The 14,943-nt window shown below is 33.0% G+C and overlaps 3 protein-coding genes and 1 pseudogene across 3 annotated transcripts; all 4 read left to right on the top strand.

The window, feature by feature from the left end:
* Positions 1-619: 619 nt before the first annotated feature.
* Positions 620-2,721, top strand: LOC146913145 (putative F-box/FBD/LRR-repeat protein At1g66290; annotated as a pseudogene).
* Positions 2,722-3,890: 1,169 nt separating this feature from the next.
* LOC146913144 (uncharacterized) lies at positions 3,891-5,407 on the top strand. Its single transcript, XM_085718679.1, has one exon. It carries the CDS (start codon positions 3,993-3,995, stop codon positions 5,241-5,243), a length of 1,251 nt encoding a protein of 416 aa, XP_085574805.1. The 5' UTR covers positions 3,891-3,992; the 3' UTR covers positions 5,244-5,407.
* A 1,815-nt stretch (positions 5,408-7,222) lies between these two features.
* LOC146913143 (putative F-box/LRR-repeat protein At3g18150) lies at positions 7,223-8,523 on the top strand. Its single transcript, XM_085720873.1, has 3 exons — positions 7,223-7,900; positions 8,000-8,239; positions 8,362-8,523. The coding sequence occupies exons 1-3, from the start codon at positions 7,223-7,225 to the stop codon at positions 8,521-8,523; spliced, it is 1,080 nt and encodes a 359-aa protein (XP_085576999.1).
* A 2,401-nt stretch (positions 8,524-10,924) lies between these two features.
* LOC146913142 (putative F-box/LRR-repeat protein At4g13960) lies at positions 10,925-12,463 on the top strand. Its single transcript, XM_085718680.1, has 4 exons — positions 10,925-11,670; positions 11,749-11,988; positions 12,134-12,274; positions 12,425-12,463. The coding sequence occupies exons 1-4, from the start codon at positions 11,071-11,073 to the stop codon at positions 12,461-12,463; spliced, it is 1,020 nt and encodes a 339-aa protein (XP_085574806.1). The 5' UTR covers positions 10,925-11,070.
* Positions 12,464-14,943: the final 2,480 nt, after the last annotated feature.

Raw genomic sequence — 14,943 nt, 5'->3', positions numbered from 1 at the left:
CTCTTGTTTTTTTTTTTTTTGTTTTTGAAGAAAATATTTTCTACACTTATTTGATGCTGCACGTTTGTTCTAGAAACTATGAGCATATCAATGATCACGTTTGATGCCTTCTATTTTATACTTTTTTTCGGCTACCCTAATTTTCATGTAAACTTGGTTATATATACCTGAATTATTGATATTGATAGGATTACCGAATTTTCTTTTATAATATTTCAGATGTCATACATTTTATGACGTGTTTTATTTTGTCTACTATGGATTATCACGTGTTATTTGTTCACCGTTGCCTATTATATATTGCATTTTATTATTCGTATGTCAATCCCTTTACAATAAACCCGAGCGGAGCACGGGCCAAAAATCTAGTATATTTATTAAACAAAAGTAATAAGAATGACTCTGAGTTAGGGTTTTTATTTGGTGCAGATATAAGACTTTGAATTTTCCTCACCCTAATAAACTAAACCAAACCTACTACTCATATGATATATAGTGCAGATTTTTATTCACACAATTAGGGTTTTTACTCAACACAATACCGAGTTATATATATTTCTCACTTTACTTTCAATTTTCAAATTTCGCCGCAGAATCACACAGTCAAAGCAGGGTTAATATGAATCTTTTGTCAGTGGCCGAGGTAACATTCTGGCATTAGTCGGTGTTTCTTCTACTTCAAGATATCTGGAATCCCGTGAAGAGAGTAAGACCAAAACATAACGACCATGATAACGAAGACAAACTAAGTAATTTACACGATGAGAACGAAGACAAATTAAGTGATTTACCCGAGTGTGTTTTACTTCACATACTCTCCTTTTTTGAATACGAAATACGCAGTTCAAACTTGTATTTTGTCCAAAAGATGGAAGAATATATGGAAGCGTCTTCCAAGCCTTATAATAGGTTATTCACACTTTAAGGATCTCAGAGGTTTCGAATATTTTGTTCATGGATTTTTAAGCACACGTGATCGCTCAACGACAATAGAAGTTCTTGATTTTCGCCAGGAGTGTCTTGCGGGGTATCAAAGCCATCTCGAATGGATTGTCAGATATGCTTTTACGCATATTGTCAAGCGAGTATGAATCGATGTCAGAAAAATTCAACACATTCGGTCTTACTTCTTTTCATGTGACACTTTAACATCTCTTCATGTTTCTGTTGCTTCTCCTCCACAAACATTATTTCCAAATTCTTTGAATTTTCCAGCTTTAACCAACCTGTTTTTAGGTTCCTTTGACTTTGGTGTGGACGATGATGGCCGTGTTGAGCCTTTTACAACATTTAAGAGGTTGAATAGTTTGATCCTTCAAAATTGTCGCGCTCTTACAAACATAACCTTTGCATATTGAGTGCCACACTCGCAAATTTAACAATACATGGAAACTTTTGGAAGGTTAACTGTTGCAACTTTGAGTTATACACTCCCAACCTCTGTACCTTTGATTATAAGGGCATTCCTTCTGTTCAACAACTTTGTGGGAGTAACAGTAATCTCTCTTCTGTCAAACATGCAAATATTAATGTAACATGTTTTTCGAAAGCTGCAAAGACTTCGTTGATTCTATACAACTGGCTGGTTGAGCTAGCTAATATTGAATCATTGACAATCAATTCAATTATTCTTCAGGTACTATATGGCATGTTTGGTTGGTTTCACTTTTTATTACAACAATTTTTTTTCTTATTATGCTTGTTTTTTCAGTTATAACTATTGTTGGAAAATATGACTTGTGTTAAATTGATTCTCATTCATAGCCATGCCTCATTGCTTAGATGCTCCACTCAGATCCTAACATATTGAAGGAGGAGTTTCCTTCCTTTTGTAACTTGAAGTCACTGAAACTACGAACGAACAAATCATCCATACCTAATGAATATCTGAAATTTTTGCTTCAAAAAGCACCGTCAGCAAAGGTTGACCTCATACGTTACTAAGGTAAATGTGCATTCAACTTTCTTTGTTTTATGTTTTCCTCAGTATCTCTGATTATAACTTGGGTATATTAACATGGTTGGTCCAACCTCAACTTAAATTGAGCCTCTATAATCTATAGCAAAGATTCAATTATTTGTTTTATTTGATTTAGTTCCCTTGTGGTACCCCTATCTTGTTTGATAGAGTTTTTATTTTATGTCTAACACTTTTGCATAATTTTCCTTACATATGTATTTCCATAATATATTGCTTTGTATTTCCTTTTTATTACTATCTTCAATGATTCCCTGGTTGATATGCAACATATTGCGCCTAAATTCTTAAAGATATTGACATAAAGATTGGCTTCCTATGTTCTTGATGTCGTACTTATTTGGTAACGTTAAAATGGTGTTATTATTTTACTTGAATCCAGAACCAAGTGTACACCACAACAGAAGTAATAGATGCTGGGCTTTGCAGAAAAAGAAGGGTGGAGGATATACTATCTAGAAGATTTTGTGGTGTTGTAGTTTTCCCAAGAGATCAGATTAAGCATGGATCCCCACCATAACAATTGTTATTAAATAATCACAACCGTTGATTAATATTTCGATGAAAGGCTATCATTTAGAGTAAGTACAAAGGCTATTGTCATTTTAGGCTATTAACATAAAATTGTGAGTTTATTCGCAAATTTATCTTTTTTATTTTTAACGATTTTAGCAAAGATCTTTGTAAGACATTGTAAGACGGTTGCACATTATCCAATGAGATACTAAGTACATGTTTGGTTACCTGGTGAAAGTCTTCAAAAGCACGGCCAACATCATCAAACGTGATTTCAACTTGTTTGGGTCTCCTCCGAGAATCCGCCGCCATCGTGCTTTTCATCATTAGAATTTATTTTTCGTTAAGCTGCTCTTCCTAGCTTTTTTAAATCGATTGTCCCTACCGTGGAAATACATAACAGCAATTTGTCTCTTTTGTCCTTGAATCACATATTTCAAACCTTTTTATATTTTAAAAACCCATTCACCTGTTTGAGAAATTCATTACTCTGTATTTCTGTTGACTGAAGTCTGCGTCATTTTTTTGTGTTGCTGTGAATTTTTTTGGTTGTTGCAGAAATCTGAAGGTAGAAGAAGACATTGTTCGGTGGAAAGTGTGTTTTTTTGTTTGCTTTCTCTACACAGGCCCTTCACAAAACCTTCTTAATTAATGTTCGATCCTGATAGAGCCCACTAATTTTTTTTTTTGTTTTATAAAATAATAATATGAATTTTAGTTACCAAATGTTTTTTTAATGGAAATCAAATTTGTAGCAAGCATCCTTCAAAAAAAAAATTTGTAGCAAGCAATAAATGAAATCTAATTTAAAATCCAAAATAAAAACCTATTTTGGTCATTTACACACCCAAAAGCAATTTTAACAGAAAATATCCAAACAACATTTTTCATACAAATCACTTTTATTATAAACGTATCCAAACATAAATCACTTTACATTCAACTCATTTTTAACTAAAATCAATTTTATAAAATCAATTCACTCAAAATCAATTTTCATCACCGCATAACCAAACACATGCTAAAAAAATAGGGATATTAGTTCTCTATTTAAGAGATCAACCGAGAACAAGAGATACTAAAAAATTGAGATATTAGTTACTGATTTAAGAGTTTAATGGAGATTTCTTAAAAAAAAAAAAAAAAAAGAAGAAGAGTTTAATGGAGATTTCTTAATAAAAAAAAAAAAAAGAGTTTAATGGAGATTATGATATACTAAAAAAAAATAGGGATACTCCTCTAAAAAAACAAACAGTAAACCCATATATTTCACAAAGAAAGCCCATTTTCTAATATATATATATATATATATATATATATATGTGTATATATATATATATATGTATATATATATATGTATATATATATCTATATATATATATATATATATATGGCACTCTATATATAGAGGGAACGAACAGTAACTACTACAAGTTCTGATCCGAAAATCTGAAACATAAACCCTAAAACCGGTAACATATATCCTTTCTAATATCCAATGAAAAGGAAGAGAACTTCTTCCCTAAAATCATATTCACCAGAAAACTTACTCACCGAAAGTCCGAAGGTTTCAGATTCAACATGTTCGTATTTACCTGATGAGTGTTGGGAGATTATCTTCAGATTCATCCACAAAGACGACTTCAATCACCGCTGCTTGAATTCTTTTTCTTTTGTCTCCAAAGAGTTCCTCTCCATCATTGACCGTCGTCGATTCTCACTCATCGTCAAAGATGCAACAGGCCCTTTCCTCGGTCGCCTCCTCAAAAGGTTCACCAACCTCAACTCCCTTGACTTCTCGAACTACAACGGTGACCTGGACATGCTTCTCCACAAAATCTCTCCTTTCCCACTTAAGAAACTCACATCGCTTAGTATCTCCAACCAACACACCTTTCCTGCAAATGGGTTGCGAGCTTTCTCCCAAAACATTACAACTTTGACATCTCTCGATTGTTCCAACACGTTTCTCTACAACAACAACGATCTGTTACTTATTGTCGATTGTTTCCCAATGCTTAAAGAACTCAACCTTGGTCACCCTTTGGTGAACAATCAAACTAACTTCATTAATGGAATTCACTCTATGTTATCCAAGTGGCGATGTATACAACATTTGGATCTTAGGTGCACATATTTTCTGAATGATGAACATGTTGCTGAGTTGTCTTTGTTTCTTCGTGACTTACTGTCTGTAAACCTTAGTGACTGTTGGATGCTCACAGAATTAGCCTTGTATTCACTCGTTAGAAACTGCCCTTTACTTGGTGAGATTAAAATGGAACACGCAACTATAGGGAAAGAGAGTGTAGAGAATTCTAGTGTATATCCTCAGTTAAAGTCTCTCTATTTAGGTAGAAATTTACGATTAACTGATGAAAATATTGTAATATTAGCTTCCTTTTTCCCCAATTTACAACTTCTTGATTTGAATAGTTGCAATAAAATATCTGAAGGTATTTGTCAAGTTTTAAGGAGATGTTGTAAGATTAGACATTTGAACTTAGCCCACTGTCCAAGAGTGAAGCTACTTGGAATGAACTTTGTTGTTCCCCACCTAGAGGTGTTGAACTTGTCAGATACGAAGGTGGATGATGAAACACTCTATGTGATCTCAAAGAATTGTTGCGGGCTTTTGGAACTATTATTGAAAGATTGTTATTATGTCACAAAGAAAGGAGTGAAACATGTGGAAGAAAACTGCACACAATTGAGACTCTTCTCGACTCGTGGATGTCTTCTTTGCTAGTATTATTTAATCTCTATGTTGAAATTTGAACACTGTAAGTTATTTTTTTAAGATAAATAGATTTTATCTGAAATAAATTTTGCTTTGTTTCCAATTAGTATGCTTTCATAATATAATTTGTGGGTTTTAAATTTTAAACAAGACTGATTATTTTTTTAAATAACTTTTTTTTTATCTGCCATAATTATTTTGCAATTGCTGCATCTGAAAATGGTCCAAAGGGCACCAAAAAGTGACGAAGTTGATAAAGCTTTATAAAATCGTATTCTAGAACGGGAGTCCATAAGTTTGCTCCTGACAAATGCCTAATTGACATATACATCTTATTCTTCCCTAAAACAAATTCTAAATTGATTTTGATCTGTTTTTAGCAGATTGTTTCTTGTGTTTGCAGCTTTTAGTATCTTCCTTCGTTTTGGAAGGGATGTTTTTGGGTGTGTTCTTTCGGTGCTTCAGTGACAACTCTGCGTTGCGGCTGGGGAAAGTTTTATGGTTCTGATTGGTCTTTTTTCTGGTGCAGCAGTTTTGATTTTGCTTCGAGTCTGCCCTTTTGTGGTTCTGGTGTTATGTTTGGGTTCTAGTGGCTAATATTGTTTCTGGTATTGGGACTGTAGTTTTGTTTCCGTTGGTTCATGAATAAAACAAAATTGTCACATATGATTCATGAATTACATATACACAACCAAAATGAATTGGTTCAATTTATGGCTAGTTAATTTGCTCAAATGTCACGCTAGCGTAATTTGATGTCACAACAACAAAATAATGATTAAAAACATTAACAGTTATTGAAGACAATTAAAAAGGGTTACAAGTTCTCAAAGGTAAAAGCGTAGTTTAAACAAAGATTTATGACAGAACTTTGCTACGATATAGAGAGATATAGTTTTATATGGCTTCCTTGAAACCTGGTGGCCTTAGGGGTCTTTCGACTCAACAACCATCAAGTTAAGTTGTGAAGACGCATAATCCAATCGAGCATGTTAAGCTTGATTGGCATATTAAGCACCTTTTCTATGGTTCTTGCAAACAAGTTTATTGCTGGAAAGTTATAGGAAGCGATAGCACCCCAGTCTTTGTCGGTTCGATCTTTTTATACTATTATTTGGACAATGTATACTTGCACTTAGTTAAACCAGCTGAAGATAAGTAGTGTTTTCAGACGTTACCAATTTGCTTTCACTATTTCATACATAATAAGGAAACTCTGTCAAACCAGATATGTGCCACTTTATATCTCAGACTTCAGCCACACTGACGAGTAACACTAATTTCGACATGATCTCAAGGATCACCATAGTAAAGATATAAACAAATTGTAGCATTTATGAGATCATCTACTCTACTAATAGGGAGTTCACCCCTCCATATGATCATTCAACTCGCATTACTCGCTAACTATTTTCACTATCTTTTACGTTGACATAAAAGTGTTTATGCAGGTACACCCACATTTAGACAAGGAACATAGGAGAAGAAGACGTACATGTCATCAACATCAAAGCTTGACTATCACGTCACCAACCCTTGTGATCCGTCTCTTATGTTCATACACGAGCATAATCCAATCAGGCTGAATCAAACCAACTCATTTTTTGTCGGTTTGGATTAATTTGAATTTTTTAAGAAAATATTATAAAAATTAAATTAAACCAAAAGGACTATTTTTTTATTGGGTTGAATTTTTTCCTCCCTCTAAAGTTGAACCATTATACCAATAGGTAATAATATTTACAAAAAAAAAAATAATAATAATAATAATGACTTTGAATATCTTTCAAAAAGAAAAATGACTTTGAATATTTGTGAGATAAAACTCACTACTCCTAGGAATTAGGAAATAACCTGTACGTGCAAACTTTTCTGTTGTATAATCAGGGAAATAGAGTTTTTACTTTCTCACTTTGCTTTTAATTTTCAAAACTTGCCGCAGAATCACAAAATCAAAGCAGGGTGGGTTGGATTTTACTCAAATCAGTATGAATCTCATGTCAGTGGCCGCGGTAACATTCTGGAATTTCTGGGTGTTTCTTCTACTGCAAGAAATCCGGAATCCAGTGGAGAGATTAAGAACAAAATATAACGACCATGATAACGAAGACAAACTAAGTGATTTACACGATGAGAATGAAGACAAATTAAGTGATTTACCCGACTGTGTTTTACTTCACATACTCTCTTTTTTTAATACTAAATACGCAGTTCAAACTTGTATTTTGTCCAAAAGATGGAAGAATATATGGAAGCGTCTTCCAAGCCTTATCATAAGTTATTCACACTTTAAGGATCTCAGAGGTTTCGAATATTTTGTTCATGGATTTTTAGGCACACGTGATCGCTCAACGGCAATAGAAGTTTTTGATTTTCGCCAGGAGTGTCTCGCGGGGTATCAAAGCCATCTCGAATGGATTGTCAGATATGCTTTTACGCATAATGTCAAGCGAATACGAATCGATGTCAGAAAAGTTCAACACCTTCAGTCTTACTTCTTTTCATGTGACACTTTAACATCTCTTCATGTTTCTGTTGCTTCTCCTCGACAAACATTATTTCCAAATTCTTTGAATTTTCCAGCTTTAACCAACCTGTTTTTAGGTTCCTTTGACTTTGGTGTGGACGATGATGGCCGTGTTGAGCCTTTTACAAAATTTAAGAGGTTGAATAGTTTGATCCTTCAAAATTGTCGCGCTCTTGACAAACATAACCTTTGCATATCGAGTGCCACACTCGCAAATTTAACAATACATGGAAACTTTTTGAAGGTTAACTGTTGCAGATTTGAGTTATCCACTCCCAACCTCTGTACCTTTGATTATAAGGGTATTCCTTCTGTTCAGCAACTTTGTGGGAGCAACAGTAATCTCTCTTCTGTCAAACATGCAAATATTAATGTAACATGTTTTTCGAAAGCTGCAAAGACTTCGTTGATTGTATACAACTGGCTGGTTGAGCTAGCTAATATTGAATCATTGACAATCAATTCAATTATTCTTCAGGTACTTTATGGCTTGTTTGGTTGGTTTCACTTTTTATGCTTGTTTTTTCAGTTATAACTTTTGTTGAAAAATATGACTTGTGTTAAATTGATTCTCATTCATAGCCATGCCTCATTGCTTAGATGATCCACTCAGATCCTAACATATTGAAGGCGGAGTTTCCTTCCTTTTGTAACTTGAAGTCACTGAAACTTCGAACGAACAAATCATCCATACCTAATGAATATCTGAATTTTTTGCTTCAAAACGCACCATCAGCAAAGGTTGACGTCATACGTTACTAAGGTAAATTTGTTGTTTTTTAGTTATTTTGTTTGATCTGTGACAAGATTATAATTTATAAGTAATTTTGTTTTATTTGATTCAGTTCACCCTTTCCTTGTTTGATAGAGTTTTTATTATAACCAACTTCGTCTAAAGTCTTAAGGATATTGACATAAAGATTGGCTTCATATTTTCTTGATTTCTTGATGTTGTACTTATTTGTTAAAGTGAAAATGATGTTATTTTTTCAGCTGAAGTTATAGATGTGGGCTTTGCAGAAAAAAGAAGGGTGGAGGATACCATCTAGAAGATTTTGTAGTTTCCCCAAGAGAACAGATTAAGCATGGATGCACTATAAATAACAACATTTTTGCCAACAGAAATCTTTTTCCTAGCTAGATAGTTTGCTTAAGATTTATTTATTTTATTGCATATTTCATTTTCTGTTTGACTCATTTCTGTGACTTGCTAAATTATTATTCCAATTTTATTTCATCTTTTCCTAGATAGATAGTTTAATTGAGATAACTTTCATTTGTGCTTTTCATTAGTAAGAATAATTTGTTTAGTACCAATATACCATATTTAGTAAGAGTTATAATGGTCACTGTGAATCATTGTTTGTTTTCGGCCTTCTTTATTTCTATATTGTTTTATGGATACTATGAATGGAAAATATACACATAAGTTATATAAACTTCTTTTGATAGGAAAATCCAATCTTACACAATGCTACATTTAGAAATTCTCTTTCATTTAGAAAAAACAGTTTGGTTCAGTTGATGCAGTAGTAACAACTTAATTGTCGAATTGATTCTTAATAATTTTAGGTTGGTTTGTAATTTGCCATGATACAATGGTGTTAGTTTGGCAGCTAATGGTGATTTAGGAAAGAGAGATCCCCAATTTCTAAAAAATCACATGTGATCGGTGTCGGTTCGATGAGTTTAGAAATATGCATATTCACTTCCTTTTTTTTTTTTTACCGAACCGACGTCGATCAAGTCATTGTCGCATCTGTGTGGATGAGGATGACTGTGAGCTTCTACTTTTCAAGTACCGGAACCGTCTATCAAAGTGGCCAACTGTAGAATTAGTTCTATAATCCTATCTCAAATTCTTTTTAAAATCCACAAATTCTTCTGTCAAAATCATTATAATATGATATTTTGGTTCTACAAGTATGAATTCTTACATGGCTTGTAACAAGTAATATGTCCTTGAAGATTTTGATGTTGCAACTATGAAAAAACATGATGGACACATACACTAGTGAATTGTGATAGACCAAACAACTTATAATGTGATAATTTGATTTAGTGAAAAGAACTTAATTCCAATGTCATTTAGAAGTAACTTCAACACAAACCTGAATTTCTAATATTCTTAAACTTGAAATAACATTCTTTATTTGCTCTATAGGAGTTCAAGCATGTGTCATCTATGAACTATACTTGTTTTCTTTGGTAGCTTTAGTCATTGTTTTGTTTCTGACATGAGAAAGAGAATTTTTTTTAAAAAAAAAAAAAAAAACTAATAACCTCTTTTGATATTTTTACCAAACTACCCCTTTGAGGCCTCGTCGTTCCAAACAACGAGGCCCACATGGTTGACAAAAAGAAGGAACAACTCTTATGACTACTTACTAAATCGGTTATACGTTAATCCGATCTAAAAATTCCGATCTATTTGGTTGAATCAGTGAGGCCCAACCTAACAACCCTCACAAAAAGTGGAGCAATTCAGAAAAAAAATTCTTGTAGTGTTGTTAAGTAAAAACAACTAAAGTTGGTTATTGAAAAGTAAAAAATAGAAACCCAATTGGGCAAAAGAACAAGCAAAGAAAAAACTAATGCCTCTAGTCTCACTCTCATTCTGTTTCTCCGTGTCGCGAGCCTTCTCTTCGCGTCGCGACATAGACAGAAGTCAAATAAAAATTTATGATTTTAGTGATACTCCCTCCGTTTCAAAATACATGTCCAATTTTTGCAATGTGCACTATTCACTTGACTTACTTTGACCATATTTTTTAACTAATCTATAAATACAAATATTAGCATGTAAGATGTTGTTTAATTTGTCTCGACAAATATTTTCAAAATATTAAATTTTTATAATTTTTTACTTTAGATAATTAAATATATTAACGGTCAAAATTGTGCATTGTCATGTGTGAAATGGTTGACATGGACATGTATTTTGAAACGGAGGGAGTAGTAGATTACGACCGGGTCCATAGAAGATTATTAATTACCTATTTTCTTATAACCAAGTTATATTTGATACTTATCTATGATACTGGTGCATCATATGTCTTGTTTTATTCAAAAAAAACAACTAATAAGAATGACTTTAAATATTTGTGAGGAAAACCCTAATATTTCTAGGAACTAGGAAATAACATGTACGTACAGACTTTTCAGCCGTATTATCTCATAGTAGTTTTATTCGTATAATCAGAGCAATAGGGTTAGGGTTTTTACTTTCTCATTTTTTCTTTTTGTTTTCAAATCTTGCAGCAGAAACGCACCATCACAAAGGGTGGGTTGGTTTTTACTCAAATCAATATGAATCTCATGTCGATGGTCGAGGTAACATTCTGGCATTACTGGTTGTTTCTTCTACTGCAAGGAATCCCAAACACTGTGAAGAGAGTAATTCAAAAATATAACGACTATGATAACGAAGACAAATTAAGTGATTTACCGGAGTGTGTTTTACTTCACATACTCTCTTTTTTGAACACCAAATACGCAGTTCAAACTTGTGTTTTGTCCAAAAGATGGAAGAATCTCTGGAAGCGTCTTCCAAGCCTTAAAATAGGTTATTCACACTTTATGGCTTCGCAAGTTCTCGATTTCAAGGAGCCTCGAAGTATCGAAAAGTTCTTTTATCGATTTTTAGATAAACGTGATAAATCAACCCCACTGCAAGTTCTCGATTTCGTGGGGCCTCAAAGCCATATCGAAAGAATTGTCCAAACTTTGTCACCATACTTATTTTTATGTCACACTTTAACATGTCTTCACATTTCGGTTGCTTCTCCTCAAAGAACTTTATTTCCAAAATCTTTGAATTTTCCAGCATTGACTAGTCTGTCTTTACGGTCCTTTGACTTTCGTGTGGGCGATGATGGTATTGTTGAGTCCTTTTCGGCATTTAAGAGGTTAAAAAATTTGATCCTTCGAGATTGTAACGTTCATGATAATCGAAACTTGTGCATATCGAGTGACACACTTATCAATTTAACAATAGACTACTGCAACTTGGAGTTACACACTCCAAGTCTATGTACCTTTGTTTATAAGGGTATTCCTACTGTTCAACAACTCTGTGGGAGCAAGAGTAATCTCTCTTCTGTCAAACATGTAAATATTGATGAAATAAGTTTATCGGAATCTGCAAAGACTTCGTTGATTCTATACAACTGGCTGGTTGAGCTGGCTAATATCGAATCATTGACAATCAATTCAACTATTCTTCAGGTACATTATGGCATGTTTGGTTGGTTTCACTTTTTATTACAACAACTTTTTTCTTAATATGCTTGTTTTTTTTGTTATGATTTTTGTCAAAAAATAGAACTTATGTTAAATTGATTCTCATTCATAGTCATCCTTCATTGCTTAGATTCTCGACTCAGTTCCTAACATTTTGAAGGCTGAGTTTCCTTCCTTATGTAACTTGAAGTCGTTGAAAATAAAAACAAACCTATCATCCATACCTAATGGATATCTGGCTTTTTTGCTTCAAAACGCACCTTCAGCAAAGGTTTACCTCTTACGTTGACTAAGGTAAATGTGCATTGAACTTGTTCAACCATTTTTTTCTGGTTTGATTTTCGCCTTTTTTTTTCCATCAGGTAACTCTGATTATAAAATGACTCACTTGTTTGAGTTCATGTACGGCTGCTCATTACAGATGACAACAGAAGTTACAGATGTCGATATTTCCCGATAATCAGGGTGGAGGATGCTACCAAGAGATTAGATTAAGCATGGATGCACTCTAATAACAATGATTATTCCAAGAGAAATCTTTCACTACCTAGATAGCATGCTTAAAATTTATTTATTTGGTTGTGACTTTTTTTTGAAGTATGACTGTGACTTGCTAAATTATCATTCCTATTTTATTTCATTTATTATACTTTAAGGGGATTTATAAACTTGAATATTTAAGGAAATTAGTGTTTTTATTTTATGGTACATTTAGAAAAACAGTTTGGTTCAGTTGATAGTAGCAATTCTGTTTGGATCAACGCATATTTTAACAGCTCAATTCGTACAAGAGCAATTAAGGTGGAATCGGCTTTGGTGTATAAAACTGGTTCGCCGTTTCAGTGCTGTTTGGGCTGAAGCACAACCGGTACGGGTCAGGTTTGTTCAATGGGACAGCTTGATAGATGGTTTTCAGTGAACCGCTATTTGAAAATCACTCGAGATTCTGTTGATGATCGACGACATCCATCAGAATTAGAAGCTTATGATACTCCTCGTCTTTTCAGCATAAATGTTGATATGACCGGAGTCGATTCGAGCATAAACAAGAAAATTGAATAAGAATTTAGTTTAGAAGTACATGAATTCATTTTTTCATGTTTTTGTTGAACCGACACTGATCAAGTTACTTTCTCATCCGTGAGGTCAAGGATGACATTGACATTCCAATTTTAGAAGGCTATGTCTGTCATCATTGGAATTTCAGACGATTTTCAAGTGCCGTTGAATAGTGAACCGTCTATGAAAGTGGTCGAATGTAGAATTTTGCCTATAATCAAAATGGTGAACAAAAGGATCCAAACTAGAAACATCTAGGAGAAAACTTAGATGTTGTATGTATGTCTCATTATGATATTAAAAGATTAAATTTTCGGTTAAATTTAAAATGAAAAGATTTATACTATTACATATACACAATCTATGTGCTAAATTATGATGTTGCAATTATGACCAAACATGATGGACACATACACTTGTGAATTGTGATAGAACAAACAAATCACAATGAATTTCTGATATTCTTAAACTTGAAATAAAATTCTTATAGGAATTCAAACATTTTCCCTCTATAATCCATGTTTGTTTTCTTTGGTAGTTTTAGTCATTGCTTTGGTTATGACATGAGAAAGAATCCCAATAGGGCAACAGAACAAGCATAGAGAAACTGAATGCCTAGTCTCAATCTGATTCTCTTGTCCATCTTGAAATACCTGCCTGCATTTATATCCACAAGCATTTATATCCACAAATATGTAGTTAGAATAAGCTTTAAATTTGATTTTAGTCTCCAGAAATTTGTCCCATTCTGTGTCTGTAATAAACTTATTAAAAAAGATATAGCTTTTGATCATTGTTAGTCCTTCTAATATTTGGATTATGTTGACTTAGTCATGTAAAATAAAATATGTTATATTTTATGGATTGTGCTGTGTAGCACTCACACTTTCCATTGAAGGTGTGTACGGCATCCTGATACGACACTAACACATATAGTTACATTTAATCATTTCATTTTCTCAAATTACTATCGGTGTCGACATGTCAATTTTGTTGTAATTAGTATTTGAAACGTAGATTGCATAGTGTAAATAGTGGTGGTTAGTTGGTTGTGTGTTGTAACTAACTTTCTGATATTTTCTGTTTTAGTTATTTTTGACAAAATAAAAGTCACAATTTATAAAAAAAAATGCATGTGATCAAAATAAAAAATTGTAAAGTTTTTATATAAATCATTGGTTAATCGAAAAACTATGGTGATTCATATCTTACAAGCAATGGTGTTACTTTTTCAGCTGAAAACCATAACCAAGTTCACACCACAACAGAAATAATAGATGTGAGCTTTGCAGAAAAATAAAAGAAAGGTGGTTGATACTATCTAGAAGATTTTGTTGCATTCTAGTTTCCCTAAGATTAGATAACAGATTAAGCATGGATGCACTATAATAACTACATTTTTGCCAAGAGAAATCTTTATTGAACGGACACCAATTAAGTCATTGTCGCATATGTATAGACGAGGATGATTGTGAGCTTCTACTTTTTGAAGGTTGCGTCTGCATCATTAGATTTTCAAGTACCGGTAAACAGCGAACCTTATATCAAAGTGGCCAACCGTAGAAATAGCTCTATAATCCTATCTCGAATTCCTTTTAACATCCACAAATTCTTTTGTCAAAATCTTATCTTATTTACAGCAGCTTGTTGCCCGCTTGCCTTCTATTCAAGTGTAAATAATGGTTTTTATATTTTAGTTGAGTTTAATATTTCTTTACAGTAATGGAGAAAACTAAGGTGTTGTTTTATAGATGCTTTTGTGACTCTTACTAACTATAACATGCCACATCCACATCGATTATATTTTGGTTAAATTTAAAAAAAAAAAAAAAAAAAATATCATACAATTAGATATACAAACCAACTAAAATATCATACAAT

Source organism: Medicago sativa, chromosome 6, assembly GCF_051527215.1.
Source record: "Medicago sativa cultivar Bolivia chromosome 6, Bolivia_mono, whole genome shotgun sequence".
Taxonomy (NCBI): domain Eukaryota; kingdom Viridiplantae; phylum Streptophyta; class Magnoliopsida; order Fabales; family Fabaceae; genus Medicago; species Medicago sativa.
Note: the sequence above shows the minus strand (reverse complement) of the source record. Positions and strands in the feature narration are given on the sequence as shown.

What these genes read in the sequence shown, in the direction of transcription:
- LOC146913144 (XM_085718679.1), top strand. Translation starts at nt 3,993, where the DNA reads ATGAAAAGGAAGAGAACTTCTTCCCTAAAATCATATTCACCAGAAAAC.
- LOC146913143 (XM_085720873.1), top strand. Translation starts at nt 7,223, where the DNA reads ATGAATCTCATGTCAGTGGCCGCGGTAACATTCTGGAATTTCTGGGTG. An exon ending in CTTTTACAAAATTTAAGAGG is followed by an intron (nt 7,901 to 7,999) that starts TTGAATAGTTTG and finishes CATGGAAACTTT; the next exon opens with TTGAAGGTTAACTGTTGCAG. An exon ending in TCAATTCAATTATTCTTCAG is followed by an intron (nt 8,240 to 8,361) that starts GTACTTTATGGC and finishes CTCATTGCTTAG; the next exon opens with ATGATCCACTCAGATCCTAA.
- LOC146913142 (XM_085718680.1), top strand. Translation starts at nt 11,071, where the DNA reads ATGAATCTCATGTCGATGGTCGAGGTAACATTCTGGCATTACTGGTTG. An exon ending in CCTTTTCGGCATTTAAGAGG is followed by an intron (nt 11,671 to 11,748) that starts TTAAAAAATTTG and finishes ACACTTATCAAT; the next exon opens with TTAACAATAGACTACTGCAA. An exon ending in AAAACGCACCTTCAGCAAAG is followed by an intron (nt 12,275 to 12,424) that starts GTTTACCTCTTA and finishes TGCTCATTACAG; the next exon opens with ATGACAACAGAAGTTACAGA.